At 33.5% G+C, this 17291-nt stretch overlaps 2 protein-coding genes and 1 non-coding gene across 3 annotated transcripts in view; 1 reads left to right on the top strand and 2 right to left on the bottom strand.

Moving 5' to 3' along the window:
- Window positions 1-192: 192 nt before the first annotated feature.
- Window positions 193-5105, bottom strand: LOC142985007 (UDP-xylose and UDP-N-acetylglucosamine transporter-like). The gene is made up of 4 exons (XM_076132922.1): window positions 4767-5105; window positions 4133-4254; window positions 2722-2989; window positions 193-1777 (listed from the first exon to the last, which is right to left on the bottom strand). The coding sequence occupies exons 1-4, from the start codon at window positions 4932-4934 to the stop codon at window positions 1412-1414; spliced, it is 924 nt and encodes a 307-aa protein (XP_075989037.1). The 5' UTR covers window positions 4935-5105; the 3' UTR covers window positions 193-1411.
- A 631-nt stretch (window positions 5106-5736) lies between these two features.
- TRNAR-UCU (transfer RNA arginine (anticodon UCU)) lies at window positions 5737-5809 on the bottom strand. Its single transcript has one exon. It is a non-coding gene; the product is annotated as a tRNA-Arg (tRNA).
- An 879-nt stretch (window positions 5810-6688) lies between these two features.
- The window catches only part of LOC142984939 (uncharacterized), an 83326-nt gene continuing 72723 nt past the window's right edge, over window positions 6689-17291 (top strand). The window contains exon 1 of the mRNA XM_076132828.1: window positions 6689-7060. Coding sequence (XP_075988943.1) covers window positions 7006-7060 — 55 coding nt within the window. The 5' untranslated portion in view covers window positions 6689-7005. The remainder of the gene's footprint in view (window positions 7061-17291) is intronic.

Raw genomic sequence — 17291 nt, 5'->3', positions numbered from 1 at the left:
GCTCCATGTAAAAACTGGTATCCAGCTGCATCTGGTGAGACTGGAAGCCGACTCCAACATAGTTTGGAACCAAGGCTAAGCTAATATATAAGTATATATAAGTATAGGGGCGTTAGTCTATAGTCTTTAGGAAAGTATAGTGTGTTTCACTCACATTGCGTATGAATAATGCTCTCACTCTCGCACTCATAGGGAAAGTTTAATGGCGTCTAAGGGACGAAGGGCCCTGCGGAATGGTCTGTCCGCATACAGGGGGTCTTAAAATTGTACCTTTAATAGAGCTCAGATAATGATGATGATGATGATGATAATGAAGATGAATGACTACAATTTTTTTTTCATAATTTTTGTAAATAGTGTAAACCATATCTATTTTTTAAATAATTCCCAAAATAATGTTACTTATCTTCCTAAACATTCCAAGTACTTTTAATCTATACTAATTTTATAAAGATGAGAAGTTTTTTTGTTTGTGTGAACGCGCTAATCTCAGGAACTACTGGTGCGAATAAAATAATATTTTACTGTTGGATAGCCTATTTATTGAGAAAAGCTATAAGCTATATATCATCACGCTACGACCAATAGGAGCAGAGTACCAGTGAAAAATGTTACATAACCCGTTTATGTAACATTTTGACCTATCTCTCTTAAGTGACGCAAGCAAAGATGCGCGGGTCAGCTAGTATTCAATAATTTTTCAATTTTTATTTTTTTAATTCCATTGTTTTTCATTTATTTGTATGAATAATGCTCTTACTCTCGCACTCATAGGGAAAGTTTAATGGCGTCTAGGGGACGAAGGGCCCTGCGGAATGGTCTGTCCGCATACAGGGGGTCTTAAAAGTGTACCTTTAATAACATATATAAAATTTAGGCTTGCTACTATGACGTAGTTGACCTCATTTTTTTATAACATTTAAGGCGTCTGGCAGAAGTAACGGCCCCGGGAAACGGTCTGGCAATAGTCAATTTTAATTCTACATAATATCATTACTAACATATCTGAAAACCAGCTTTGCTACTATGACGTAGGTTGGGTCGTTTTTTACGCACCTTCACTCCGCGCTACCTCAGAAACGGCCCCGCTTTCAAGGTAGTGGATGTGCATACCTCTTAACAGACCCTTTATACTAACAATCCTCAAAATTTCAGCTTTGCTAAAATTACGTAGGTCTGGCAGCTCTGGGATCTTACTCTAATACTTATTTACTAAAAATATAATTATAACAATATACTTAACATCTAATAAATGCAGTCTATAAGCAAGTTATATAATATAAAATTTCGAGTAATTTCCAACAAAATAAATTCTCTAAAAATTCGATGTAAATAAATATATCTAAAAACAATGCTTGGACTGATTTATCACAACTCTAGAACCATTGATTTCCATTAAATACTAGAATGTTTAATTAGCCTTAGTTTTCATAGTAACTGGCCTCTGCTTCCTATTGGAGAAAAAGTCAAAGTACACATAAGTACCAAGAGCTACTAAAACAGTACCTATCACATGGTAGACTGTTAAATTATTCTTAAAAACTATGGAAGATATCAAAAGAGAAACAAATTTCCTCAGAGTCAGTATAAAAGTCACTGTGACTGAAGTTTCCTTGGTTGCTAATTCATGCACTGAATGAGTGCAGTAAAATTGTGAGAGAATGTTGAGTCCTATTAGGAGCCAAGTGTCCAAAGTGAGATCTGATGAAGTGTCCTTCAACTGAGGGTAGATTCCTATGAATAATGGCAATGGAATGGCATGAGTGTAGAACAGCATCTGAAAATAATAAAAAGTACTCTAAAGACTGGACTTGTCTGTAATATATGAGCATCTATGCCCTATAAGAATCGCATGCGAATTATAGATTCCTAGCACTTGGAGTTTCGGAGATTTTGTGATAAGTGACCTTCCGCTTTTATATATTATTATATAGTTAACGACCAGAGATATCTATATTTAAATCTCGGAATTAAATATTGATCTTAGAACAATAGGGAGTTAAGTCATACAAGCGGACAAAACTTGAAAGTCCTTGAATAATGTAAGTGAAAACACAACAAACATTATAATTAGTTTGTAAACAGCTAAACACTAATTGTGGAGGATAAGATAATTATATTTGCTGAAGTTGCTAGTTTTCATTTGATAACTTTTAGATTGCTCACCTAAGGTCATTTGATGCTACATAAATTTTTATGAGGTCTATAAACTTAAAGATATGTAAAATAAGACAAAAGCCACCATCTATAATTATCTACTATAGCTATATAAAAAAGCCTCTCGCTCGTCACATAAATATTATATTTTAATAATAAATAAGAAAATAAATAGGTTTAGGCGATGGAAGTTGTTTATGCAAGTGTTACAAATTGTAAACGATTTTATTACTGATTGTGTACCAGTTCTGATAACCTATAGTTGACCTACATGTAATATTGCCAATTTATTGAAGTAAACATTTTACTCTAATATTTACCTATGTTAAATACAAAATTAAGTTTAAATGTGACACACTTTAACATCTATACTCATATACTGTATTTATTAAGTGGTTCTCTTAAGCCAATAGAAAAAAGACATGATAGTATGTATGTTAAACCTAATTTTAAAATAAAATTACTTACTACATACTTCTAGTCTATAAATTAGAGTCCCCTTTGATATACTACAGGGTCTTTCATACATTAAATGTAAATTAGTTACAAATTTTTTGAACATACCTCATTAGGATGCTTTCCATATTTAGAATACAGTCTCTCCTGCTGTAGCCCAGTAAACGCACCAGTGAACAAAGTAGCTAGTAATATAGTAACTCCTATACACCAATACAGGAATGTTCCTTTACTCTCCTCATTGGTGGGAGCTCCTCCATACATGGCTAGTGCCACACCACTACTGATGAGTACTGAACCAATAGCATTGGTTAATTTAGGTGATTGTCGTTTCACACAACAGTATACTAACATGCTAGCTGGGGAAGATGCTGATCTGGAACATAGAAATTATAATATTATTATAAAAATAAAACAAGCTGGCTCTAAGGGTATGTTTTGCGTTACACTCATCAAGACTAAGAGCTACAAACTTAGATACAACAATCACAAAGTGCAACTAAATCCAAGACAACTTCTTAACTTGAATCATAAAAATATTAGTTCCATGCAGGGAGACGAAACCTGTGAAACTGGCATGTGCTGTAAGCCTAGTGAAATCACCTTGGCCACTACGTCATGGACATCATTCAATTATTTTACATTACTGACGACTTTCAACTGGATCGGAGTTATTAAGGTCATGTGTACTGTAACTGTACTTTGACCAATTCTTCTTCTGCAATAAAATACAAGATTTTATTGCAGAAGTAAGTACATACTAAAAACATGTTAAGAAAAAAATGGTATGCTGTTAAAAAGTTTCTATTAATTTGCAAAAAAACTTTGTATTAAGAAAACCAGTTTCATGGGTAGGTAGGTACTTAATTGTAAGTACTTATATCGTTAATCAATGATGTCATTAACTGATGAAGACAATCAGGCACACTGCCAAGTACATTGCAACATTACTGGCTACATGAGGTCATTAACTTTTTGATCTGTTCATACTTTGTAGGTGCATAAGAAACCTAATACTTATGTGTAGTATACATAATAATATATCTGTGGAAGGATAAGTGCCAGTTTCACAGTTTATATTTAAATGTCACTTGTCTGCTAAAATTAAATACTGGCAGAAAAAGTATAAAAACATTAAGAAGTAGTGAAACTGAACACCAAAGGATGACTGTCGTTTTTATATCTTTAAAATGAAGGTGACTTTCATAATACCTGCGATATACTATTCAAATATACAAAAGTATGCTGATATTTAGCAATAAGCTTATAAATGGTGACATACACCTCTGTCTACACCTTCAAGAATTACAGGGGTGATGTTACGTATGTGAGACAAAGTGTTTTACCTACTTAAACGTAGCATGGACAACCAGTCACTGCTGGCACCTAATAATTAAACGAAAACTTAAGTTCACCACGCTGGCCACATGCTATGGCCTTCACTATAAAACTATTTCAAACTCTCAGCTGAAGTAAATATAAATAAATATATTATTAGTTAGTAAAATGTTATAATTACCTGATAATCATATGTAATGTAGAAGGCACATGCAAGGCGTAGACATAGTTATTTGCCACAGTTGTTATAAAAAACAAACTCACTAATATTATGTACTGCTTTAAAGGTATTTTAGGGCCTACCTGTAATTAAAAATAAGAAATAGAGGTTAAGGCAATGTTTTTAATAGATGCCATATACTACTCTTAAAAGAATAAACATAGCACTGGAATAATTTTAAAATACCTATATCAGATTTTTTTTAACTTAATAATATCAAATGTTAAATTCTTAAAGGGTCAATATTCTACTCTTAGGGATAACAAAAATATACAGAGGTCATAAACTCTGTTTTGCAAATAGGTATGTAACCATTTAACCATGTATAGATATAGACATGATTCACTCTGGTATTATTAACCGGGATACCAGAATTAAGAGGATATTACAACTGAAACATAAATAAAGTCTTGAGGAAAACATAATTATATGGAAAGTTTTATTAATTGTTTATTAATGTTAAAATTATACTTAAATACAACTTAAAACTTATTATTTAAAGTAAGTATGTATGATGAAAATTTACGATAATTTTCACGCGAAAAAATTAATATCTGTTTACGGAAAAGTTTTATCAAAAGAAAATATGACTCACCTTTCCCAGTTTAGTCGTGACTATGAAACCATGTAAAGAGATAAAGAAAAACTGAAGGAATGTTACTAAATTTGCACTACTTGGTTTTCTAGACATAAGAATTTCCATGAGAAAAGCGCTCGAACAACATCCTAGTAATACGTGGCCGGTCGTGTGCGAGAACCCCATTTTTGCTATCTATTTAATCGTAAAAAACACATTAATTAATATACTAATACTTCTGGTTAATTCTCACTAGAATCTTATTAGACAAAATGGAAAGTTAACAATAGGAATTTGTATTTCACACGGCGCCCGCGCACACAGTTTATTGTTGTTTACGTCACGTCAGTCGGTCGGTTGAAGTGACAGCGGATAATGTGACATTTGCCGCACAATGTTACCCACCACATATTTTAAAGTCCCTCAAGAATATTATAAAGTTGAGATTCTTTTATAACCACGGTAAAAATAAGTAATATTTGTCGTGATTGTAAACAAAATCAACTATAACTTAATAGTATCGGTTGTTATGGTGCCTTTCATAGCCTAAAATAACAATTGAATTACCGTAAGTAAGAATGTATAACTCATCTCTGACTCCTAATCTGGCTCTAAAAAAATATTAGAGGTATTGTTTTATCAAACAATCAGTGTGACATAGACGATAGATGTACGATTCCCAAGGTATAAAGGAAATCCTTAATTACTGGCAATCAATCAAAGTTTCTTGTTGCCAGTCTACAAAAATGAACTTAGTTTAATTTTTCAGTGCGTCAATTCTTTATTTCAGAACTGCGTAGTGTGAAACGTTGAATGAAACTAAAGTGGCGGAGCGCCACAAGACCACGTCACTTATTCTGTTAGCTAGCCAGCTAGGTAATTAAACTGTTATCCGTATACAACTTGACACCTTGTTTGAAAAATTGAAATATACTACTTAATTTTAGTGGGTAAAAAGACAATGTACCCATAAAAATAATTAAAGTAGCATCCCTGGTGGGGATCGAACCCACGACCTTTGGATTAGAAGTCCAACGCGCTATCCTCTGCGCCACAGGGACTATACGCAATGCGACGTTTCACACCGCTTTTGTTTCACAGTAGCTACGTTATCAATTTAGTGCCGTTGTACTAGTTATTTCTTCTACTCCACATGAATATTTTAAGGTGCCGCGATAGCGCACTGTGAAATTTTAGTTATAAATACATCTTTTATCAGTATGATGGTTTCTTTAAAGGAGATCAGAAGATAAAGACAAGAAAACTACGGTAAGGCGAGAGTAAAAAAGAATATAATAACTGTAACTGTAGAGTGAGATTATATTAAAATTGTGCTCAATACAAACGTTGTAAGTATATAATTAAAACTCCAATAGATCTAAAAAGAAAAAAAACTTCTTGCAATAATTAGGTAGGTACGTCCTTAGTTTAATTTAGGCTTTGGACTAGTTTAGTTTACTGAAGGCTCAAAAGTCGGCCTCAGACTTTGTGATGTGAGGCTACTACCTGCAAGAACTCAGCGCTTGTAGGCTTTTGGTATGACAGGCAGTAAAACAAACCCTTCCCTTGGTCTTTGTAACGGTCGAGCTAAAGCTATGCCTGAAACGTTTGAATAGATTAGAAAGGTTATTTTGTTTGAAGTTAAAATCTTCCCTAATGGTCGCTGGATGTCGTGGACTGGTTGCCTACATCTGTAATCTTTTGCATATCGTAACTCCAAATTGCCCGGAAGACAAATCAGAGAGTTATCTTTGCCTGTGTGTAGGTATTACATTAGCCGCACCAAACGATGTCGACCCGTAACTGTTGAGTAAATGCTAACGATTTGATGTCGATTGAGATTGGATGCAGTAGAACGAGGATTGTAGCGAACTGCCGCGTCGCAACAGCCGACGGCGCCATCGTTGTAATGGCGCGATGGCGTACCGCCCAAACAAGCCTCGCGAGTCGCGCGGCAACCGCAGAAACTGCCCGACTTGAGCAAGTCCGCTTCGCCGCTCCGAGCAGCGCGCACGTTCCTATTTCGCGCCAACATGGTCGCCCAACTACGATTTCACGCACCGAACGTTTAAAATAAGATTTTTCGATCGTTATAACTGTTATTTTTTGCTTTGTACAAAATCCTACAGTTTCTTTAGTGCTTTATAGTGATAACTAAAGTGTGGTGACTGGTGATTGTATTTATTTCTAGTTTTCTTTTCAAATGCACAATGCAAACGGTTAATTTTTTTGGGGTTTTGTTTAGTGTGTTGGGAAAATGTTGAGGGGATTCCTTGTGCTGTGTGTTCTTGTCTCAAACTTTATACCACCCGGTAAGTTTGTTCAACTATCATTTTATTTATTGTATGACCTTCGTTATTTAATAAATCCTGTTACCGGTCTATGCGGTGACCGGTGGCAAAAAGTCAAGTTACTTAATTACCTACTTACATGTAAGATATATAAAAACATGTAAAATATACACAAACGAATAAATAGGTAGGTACCTACTAGGATAATATAAGTATAGCATGAAGCAGGCCTAAGCTACCATACCTACTTCTACAATGACTGGTTAATGGTAAAACATGACATGTAAGTAGACAGATGTTATGTAGGTGCTTATTACGAATACGATGGTTGGCTGGCTGGTTGCTAATTATCATGCCGGGCATAATACACAATATGTTATCGATAAGTCCAAGCCTATTAAAAGTTATCAACGTCTTATTATATTAATCGTTTTAGAGTTAAAACTAAAAGTGGGAAGGTACCTACCTAGTTATGAAATGAAAAGAGATTTCTAAGTGTCCAGTGATTTTAAAAGCCGACCACGTAGGCACCTTACTGATTTATAAAAAACAAATGTGATTTAATCGTTTATTAGTTAGTCATGTGATTGTAAAATATTTATCGATATGACAGGCAGTAACATAAAAATTGTGACATTCACTGCCACCTGTTTTAAGTACGCAGGTGCCAGGTTTTATTATCGACTTATTTATTTTCAGTATTTTACTTATTCTTTGAATTAATTGTTACCCTTTTTTAAAATATAACAGATTTTACAAGTAGACATCGAATTCTACTTTATTTACTGAATATATCCGATATTTACATTCTTGAAACCACCAGAAACATAGCAATGGTCCCTAAAAAAAAAAGAAAATGTCATAGAGTGATTTCTTTTCCATTAAACCGCGGGAAATGCCGCGTTCGGAAAGTTTGATTTCCGGAAATAAAAAGCTTTACTTTTGGCACTTTTCGGAACTACGGAACGTTGCATCTATTTATTTTATACTTAGATTTTTTTTCGTTTAATCTTTTTGTATTTTTGTAGGAAAATTCCCACAGATTGTTGTTACAATCGAATAACAAGTAAAACCTTGACTATGTAATGTAATTCAAGTCATAAAGCAAAGCAGTCACTTGGTTGTCGGCTAGGAGTCGAATTCTTGTAGGTTAATCGTTTTGATCGTTAATGAAGATCCTGTTACTATAAGTTTTAGTTTGAAGTAAGTATGTTATCACTGGCTAATCGTTATAAAATGCACCCAAAAGATGGAATATTAGTAAACTAGAGAACTACCAGACATCTTTTTTTGAGAAGGAAAAAGTCTATAAACCAGCGTTTCGTTCAAACCCCACTTTTAATGCTAGGAAGAGACACACGCCCAATTAAGAGTCAGTAACGCATTCAAAATTATTTATAATCGTCACCTTTTCAATATAATCTACAAGACAAGCCTCATTCCGTTTACACTAGTCATCCCCGTTCATGTTTTCCCGACAATCTTCACTATGTCATAAACATACAAGGTCTTAAATCAAGCTTACTTTGTCAATTAATTTGCCTATTAACGTAGCGTGTTTACTTCAGACTAGCAGGTCTAATCAAGGCATAATTACAATATAAGCAGGACTTCAATCCATCATTACTACCATGGCATGTTTCACCCGACAATTACCGCGACGCACACGCATCCCGTTGTTTACAACGATGTAATTACACGAGAAATATCACTAGTATACGTTAAGACAAAGAAAATTATAAACAAGCATTTTGTTTCTTTTATTTACATACAAAATGTTGCGTATTTTCTCGTAAATATTATTAAAATGTCACGTATGATTTTTGTTACGATTTTAACGAGGTTCTGTCGATGAAATGTGTCAATTAATTAACAATTTGATTATTTCCTACACTCGATATTATCGTATCGCTTAAGTATTGAGAGGCTGACATTTAAAACGATACTTGAAATTATTTTCCTTTAAATTATTGTAGGAACACTGACCGTGTTCAGTACAAGACATTTCGATAGCTACTTATTAGGCAGCGATAGTAAAAAATAGGCTGTAGTCTTGTAGCTTTACCGTAACAATATTTGTAATCTACTCTACCTTACTATTTAATATAAGATGAGAAGAATTGGAAGGATAAGACCATCAGACTAGAAGAAAATCTAGGTTCAGGCGATATTTTCGTAAAGAGCCGGTTGATGTTTAATAATGTCGTTAGCTTTAAGTACAGTTGATTTCCTCACCGACGTTTGTAATTTATTCAACTAGGTAATAATGTATTCCCATCATTTACACATCTTATTTCTGTTAGTAAACAAACATGTTTTAAGATTATAAAATGACTGATTCGCCAATGCGAACAGTTGCCAAACGTCTGCATTGCAACAATGAGCAAACCGCATCATTACTTCATATGCAAATCAAACTGTCTGTCTGCGTGTTACGCTTTCACAGCTAAACTACTGACCCGATGTTGATGAAATTCAGCATAAAAATAGTTCACTGTAGAACCTTTGTGTGTATATTAAGAAGGTGTATAATGGCGTGAAAATTTGGGGTTAATTTTGCTTTAAATTCCTATTACGCCATCGGATTGAGTTTGCTGGCTATAAATAACTAGTACCTAATAAAATAAATGATTATGTGGTTTCGCCACCTAACTTCCATATAGTAATGTATTTCTACTAATAAAATTTATGTCCGTTTGTTTAGCTCCTGTATAATTGCAACAAAACACTTAACTCATTCTCTTTGAATGAGGTTCTTAGAGTAATAGAAATGATTAATTTATGACTACCGCCATTCCTTTACCAGTTATGAATTAACTTGAAACACTGTTTGTTTGGTCTGTACCTACCCCTATTAGAAGAAGACGTGATTTTATGTATGTATGTATTATAGATGTAATGTCTAGGTATTAAACACGAGAAAGGCTTTGGTAACAGTTAGAAAAAAACATTTATTGGTGGTCACAAAATCCTAGCATAAATAATATTACTATTTTCCCAGATAAGGAAATGAACCTGTTGTTTACTTTTACTTATAAAATAATCACTAATTGCAGTTACAACTTCCTTCAATTTTTTTTCTTGTTCGTTTTATCAAAGATCAAAATCGTATTTTGTTTGCAACTTTACAATACAATATTAAAACATTTATATTATTATAAATACATTTTCTACATTTTCTGCTCAAGGTGGACTGCTAAGTGAAAGAGAAATATCTCATACAAACAAGTCTTATTACGCACAAAATACAAGCGTAGGTGAACTAGTACTGAAGTAAATTTTATATCGAAACAATATCTCTCACTTCTAAAAAGACTTAAGGTGCCTAAAGCCTTAATGATTTGCCCTTTTTTACTGAAATTTTGAACTCACTCACTTTTCACAAAAAGGATTAACGGCAAAATACTCAGACGACACTCGGTTTAAAGTGATGCTCAAAATGAAAATTATCAAAACAACACCCATCAAAGTTACTGTGACAGTGCTTGACTAAATGTAACTCAGAAATGAGTGACGTTTAAGTATAAAGAGTTGTAGGAACAGTATGAGTGTTAAGTTTAACTTAAAACTGAAAAACGTTTGTATATTCAGCCCTAAGTCGCCTAATTTTACTTGTACCTTTTGTTGTTTATTCACTAAACTTGCAACCATTTCATTCGGCAAAGCTGTCTCGCTTGTAATACAAAAAGGATTAAGTCACTTGGCGCTAATAACTAGTGTCTTATGCCTTATTTCCACTAAAGGTTTTTCTCCTTGCTTAACGTAAGCTCAATATAATCAAGATCAGGTCGATTTAAGTTGTTAATGGTTTAATTGTTGGTATAAGGAAAACCTATTGTTTGCAAATCAATGGGATGGGCAGTGCGTCAGAAGGAATAGAAAATGATCTTTTATTGATTGAACTTTGACTAGCTGTTAGAGGCAATTATTTTTTGGTCAATCTGAAAAAAGGCTTTTAATTTTGATAAGCTACGTAGCCTTTCGTTCTTCGGACAGTATTTATTATTTAGTTGTTCTAGATTAACTTATCTGCTTAGTTACTGATATAATTGCATAAACTTTCAAATAGAACGATTTTTTTTATTGGGAACCAAAGAGACGAGGCATGTGGGTTTTATTCCATACCTTTATATGCTCAGACTCTGCCAAAAGATAAGATCAATATTTTAGTAAATCCGCAGTCAAGTCCTGAGTACGGATTGTATCATCATCACATGTCGATATCAATAACGAAAAGTGGATATATTAAAACACATGATGAATAGAGTCGTTAAATTCATTCACCCACGAGACGACTAGTTTAGTTGAAATGGTAACAAATAATAATCTTCACTGTCATGGCCGCGACACGTGCCAAATGCCAAGCCGCGAGGAAAGCGGCGTCCATTTCAAAATAGACATGTTGTTGAGAACACATACGTCAAATTAGAACCCGTCTCACACGGAACTGTTGCGCGATTCTCTACTACTGTTGACTAACTATAACCGGCCAGCTAGTGATAATTTTTTAAAGAACATCTACAACACTATTTTTGCAGTAGGTACATTCTAAATGTCGAGTCTCTCGAGAGAAAATTACTCTACTAGGCCTGGAAATCGGGAAAAAGCAAATAAATGGAGCTGCAAAAAATCTGGAAGAATTTTAGAGATTTATTATTCGAAAATGTTCCTCGAATAAAGTAAAATATCTATCAAAGACTTAAGATTAGAATGCGATCGTAGTTTTCCAAGACAACAAAAAAATAAACATAACCAAGAGTTAACAGTAGTTCTACATCATTTAGGTTTAGTCTGATATATATTACACCTCTTTTCATGACCTCTAGACCTTCATATCTATCAATTTAATCTGACCAACGTCATTCCCTGTTGAGTTTATTGCTCTCTCGTGTCAATTTACCTAATAAGTAAAAAAAAACAAAATAGGTATAGTCCAGATTGGGGGAGCGAAATGGCTCCCTGAGGGACTGCTTGACGGTATGACATGTATAATATTAAGTCTATGATATTTCAATGTCAACTCAACTTCTAAGGGCACAAAATATCGGCTATACTTTGTATAGAATACGCGTTCTTTTAACGTATATCTGGACTTTCTAGCATGCCTTAGCAAGGAAGGCAAAAAACTGAAAAGAAAAAAGGGTGACGTCGTATATCATAGGCGTCCTTTGCTCCTTCATCGTCGTATTATTTTCTTCTACAAAAATATTTTTAGAGTCGCAACAGCCTTACCACAAATGTCAATAACCTTTTTCAATATAAGAAATCTGTAAAATCTGGGTAAACGTAACGTTTGGTTAGGTAATAAAACGCATAAAATTCAAATTCGAATAGTAAAATGTGTGAGCGCGAGCCGGTAACGTATAAAACTGGGGTAAGTCTGTTGTATAATATTACGTGTTATGTATGTGCGAACGTTTTATGCAGTTGAAACGCCTAAAATACACTTGTATGAAACAAAAACTGAGTTTTAAATACTTTTAAATAGTCATATCTTAACAAGAAAACCAATACTTTTATACTAAAACCTACGTTTTAAATGAAGATAAAATTTCAAAGAAGAAATTCTCCATTTTTTAGAGTGCTAAATATCAGATTGCCAATCCTTTTTAAACATCCTGACAGTTACTAAAAGAAAATACAGTAACAGTACAAAGATGAAGCAGAGACAGACTCGAACTGAGGGACGATTTTCATTTTTTTATTGGCTACCGACTAACACCACTAAACCGGCTAGCTGTCGACTAATTTTGTATGCAAAATGATTAGCGCCTCTAATTTATTTTGCTGTACATTTTAAATATCAAACTTTCATTACTCGATAGTACCCACAAAATCGCGCAACTGTACTCGTGAGTTAGTACCACAGTACATAATAAACTATTTTTATCAGTACAAGATAAGTGAACTTAGTACGTATTGTGCCAAATATCGGACAAACAGCTCAGATCTGAAGCTAGCCGTGCAGACAGATTGTCTGCTGTAATCGCACGCAATTATACGCGTCCCCAATGTTTTTATTGCGATATCTCGCGTTGTTTGTTTAGAAATTGTCGCGAATTATACAAACAATGTTTGTTTACTAGTAGATATTTTGTTTGTGTAGGTAAATCGGGTCGGTAGGCTTAATTTCTCTAAGTGCAAATTTTAATACATTTGTTTCTATATTGAGGTTAGTTTATTGTCCTCTTTATTATTTACTTTGCTCATGGAAATATAGTGGAATATCTATCGTCAGATAATTTTATACAAAGATTAATTTAGACATTTTGAATGAATCTAATGCATTATCCGCATTTTCTGTCCATAAATAGCCACGAAAAAATCGATCAGTTCTAAATTTTAGCTTCATCATAAGACGAGAAGTAATTGCTACCACAATCAAACAACAGACAAGACATCAAAAAACCCATTTAATTAAGACCCACAATAATTATTACGAAACCCACACATCTTCAATGAAGCTGCCCTTGCCATCATCAGCCTGACGTGTCTACGAGTAAACAACCTGATACAATGACCAACAGTCAATTGACACCTTATTTCTAGGGTCAAATACGCACGCTATGATTTGTTCAACGGTCGTTGATTTGTTCCGAAGGCTGGAAAGTTTCAGTTGCTGGTGCAAGACTTTGTACTCTGAAACTTGCATTGATAGCTATTTATTGAGAACCTTCTAGTCTGACAAGCCTTAATTGATCTAGTGCAACTATTCGCTTAGCAACTGAAGGCAATTGGTAGTGCAGTGAAATGATTTGATCTGAATTATTGTGAAGTGTATTATACTGTCTGCGTCAGAAGGAAATTGCCTCTATTATAGCTAGGAAACCTTTATGAATTAGAGACTATGATATTATGTCCGTCTGACATGACGATGACTTTATTCAAGAAATCATATATCTAAGCTTACTTGATATATAACGCAGCTATGTAGAATCTAAAAAAAAAAAAATATTTTCTAGAAAATCGACCTTAAGAGCCATGTTACAGTTATTCTACAGAAGATTTTACAGCATATTTTGTGTTCTCGCTTCTCTTTCCAAAAGATGATTCAATCTTCGTTCACACATAATTACATAAACCGAAAAGCAATTAGAGCACTTCTGCATCATAAATATTTGGCAACCACTCGCTGACATAATGACTAAAAAGCCAGGTCTCAAAGTAAAACGGTTTCGTGTGAATTAGCAAAAAGCATGCTTTCGTAACACGTGTGATGATTTTGGCTCGCGTTCTCTTCCCTATTAATAGACATTCCATAGAGTTTAGAACAAAAGAATTGTGTATTGATTTAATGGTGGAATGTCTCGTTTACGTTGAGGAAAATCTGGAGACGATTGAAGCAAAAAATGAGTGGAATTTCTTCCCCGCATTTAAAGTTGAATCAGTTTCGAAGCAGTTATTATCCTGTATCTTTGTTACATTTATCCTGTTGGGGCATAAAGATAATATGTAGGGGAAATTGCTAATTTCCTAGGCATCATCGTTATTTATTTACATGGATATAGGTACTATTTGACTTAAGAACATTATATTTTAATTTCATTCACAAAAAATAGTTACACCAAAAAATCTATATCACGCAATAAGAACCGCTTTTCTACTTACTTCTATTACTTCTTCTCTTCTCACTTAGACACGGAGATTTAAGCCACATAATAAACCAACCAAAAACAGCTAAGAATAGAAGAAAAACAATGTTTTCTTCTATCTTATCAAAGTAACATGTAATATTCGTATCCGCTTGTGCAAGTGTGCCAACAAACGGTCGACCTGGCTCCGCTGAGAATCAACACATGGGAATGAACCCGCTACGTAATGTGATCTTGAGTTTGTAACAGAATTTGTTGAATTACGTTTTTTTGCTATTTATGTTAGAATTGCTACGGGTCATTGAAGTTGTATGATAATGATAGTTAACGTTTATGCGAATACTACACATTTGCGAATTAAGTTTTCCATTTTTATTTCATCTGAAATCTATTATAGATAATTGGGCATTTGTTTAGTTGTGCGACGGATGGCCTAACTTAATTTTGTATTGCATACGACATTGTAAAATTTTATTAAGTAAATAATTTTACCAAACTAAATCTTCATAAAAAGCATAATGACGCCATGACACTTTTTAGCGAATAACATACATTTGCAAAAATTGTTTATAATACGTTACATAAATTTAATAAACGGTTCAGTTTTGCTTTTGATAGTAGGTCAATGTGTACGAAAGTCTCCGATATAATATATTTTATACATCTATTTATAAATCCATAAAACGGGCTCACGTGTTGATAAGTAATATCTAAGCATTTAGGTTATAATATTGGGGTTAATGTTGTCCTAAAAAAACTGAAAAAATACACGTTTTGAATTTAAATCTTTTATTTTTTAGGACAAACATTTGTCTTAGAATATAACGACTTTGCTCTAAATAAAGATTACATTGAATCGTTTCCAGATTTAAAAATAAAAAACGGTTTTTCTAAAATGGCCGACGGGCAGATAGGGCAGAATGAGTTTATGACCTTTGCCTAAAACGAGACACAACAAATGAAAAATAAACTGTAATTTGTTATTTTTAATCTTTGTTTGTTAAAAAGATAACCTATTCAACTCGAGAGAAGACAATACACTGATTTAATTAATTTGAAGGATGTTCAATAACCTGTTTGTTATCTTATTACCTTGTAAAGTTTACGATATAAGAGCAATGACGTAGATTTATGACTATGATTACGAATAAAATTATCTTAGTATCAATTATCATTGTTTTAAATTGTTGCAGCGATTAATTACCTAGGTTAGACTTGAATAATTTTATCCGTAAAAAGATTTCATATATATTTTTTTTCCGTCCGGAAACTGAAGACACGATATCCGGTAGAAACCGTTTATTTTAATTTTTTTTCCTTAAATCTAACGCTAACAAATTCCCCGGTAATTAAAGTCAAGATCACTCCAATATTTAACATTGATATAAAAGACATGTAGCTGATTCATAAAAAATAAATATTTTACCATTCTACTTGTATGCAATAGTCTTCCTAAAGAATGAAGAAAGTGGTAAACCTAGAGTCCTCCACGTTGTCCAAGTGCTAGATGGAGATTTTGTATCTCTGCAGGAACTGTCTATTAGAACTTTCTAATAATGCAAGATTTAATCAATATGTTTTTCTCCAGTTTAAAACTGTATGTCAAATATACACTTCGATAAGTGATTCATATTATTTTGTTATTACAGTTTGGTCTTCCAACGGCCAACCTTGGCGCTGTCACGTCCAAACCTTTGCCCAATGTCAATGTCGGTCCATTCCACGCTATTTTTATTAACCTTTCAATGAATGTTTTTCATCCAAATACACAATATTTATTTATGAAAAATAACACTGTTAACAGCTGAAAGGATAGTGAAATATTAATTCAGTTTGTTACAGTAAATGAATGAGGAGAAAAACATATTTTCTTGTTTTGTTTATTTACATTTTTCATACGCAAATAGTCAAGGACACACACAAAGTTTTTCTACAGGGTAAAGTGGAGGGTAAAAAAAAGTGTTTTCAATTTAGTACTAGTGGAATGACTGTGCAAATATTTTTATAGCTGTGACAAGGCTGAGTGTGAGGGTCATGGGTTCGATCACCCGAGTAGGTACTCTTCAAATAGTACGTCGATCATGATCAAACCAGTTTATGGCGTTGTATTTAGTACCATGGATTTTTATTTTAGCAAAAAACGTAGGTACCAAACTATATAAATAATTTTTACATTATTTACTATGGATATGTTGACGGAATTAGTTAGTAGTTTTTGCTGATTTGTTGGTGGACATTTTTTATTCATCATCCCCTGACGAGCTGATAGATTCTATGTCTTGTGTATGTTCATAACGTTACTTTTTATTTTCCTAAACAACATAAGCAACTGTTTCATGAACATAATATTTCTGCTGGGCAAAGCACAGTGGACGAAAAATAGTGGTTTTAACACTCAAATAAATTGTTTGTAATTCTAAGTTTTCTCTTTCTTTGGACTTAAAGCCTTAACCTTAACCCTTTCTTGGTTCGGACGGAGACCTTTGTCCAGCAGTAGCACAGCTAGGAAAAAAATGACTAAGATTTCTTATTACTAAGATATTATTACGTTGTTATTATATAAAAATGTTCATATAAAACAGCCTTACAAAACAAACAAAACAATATTTCCTCCACAACAAATGCGTTACTAAAGAACGTAGTCATTCTTACAATCTATA

This window comes from Anticarsia gemmatalis, chromosome 2, assembly GCF_050436995.1.
Source record: "Anticarsia gemmatalis isolate Benzon Research Colony breed Stoneville strain chromosome 2, ilAntGemm2 primary, whole genome shotgun sequence".
Taxonomy (NCBI): Eukaryota; Metazoa; Arthropoda; class Insecta; order Lepidoptera; family Erebidae; genus Anticarsia; species Anticarsia gemmatalis.
This window is presented reverse-complemented; position numbering and strand designations above follow the sequence as displayed.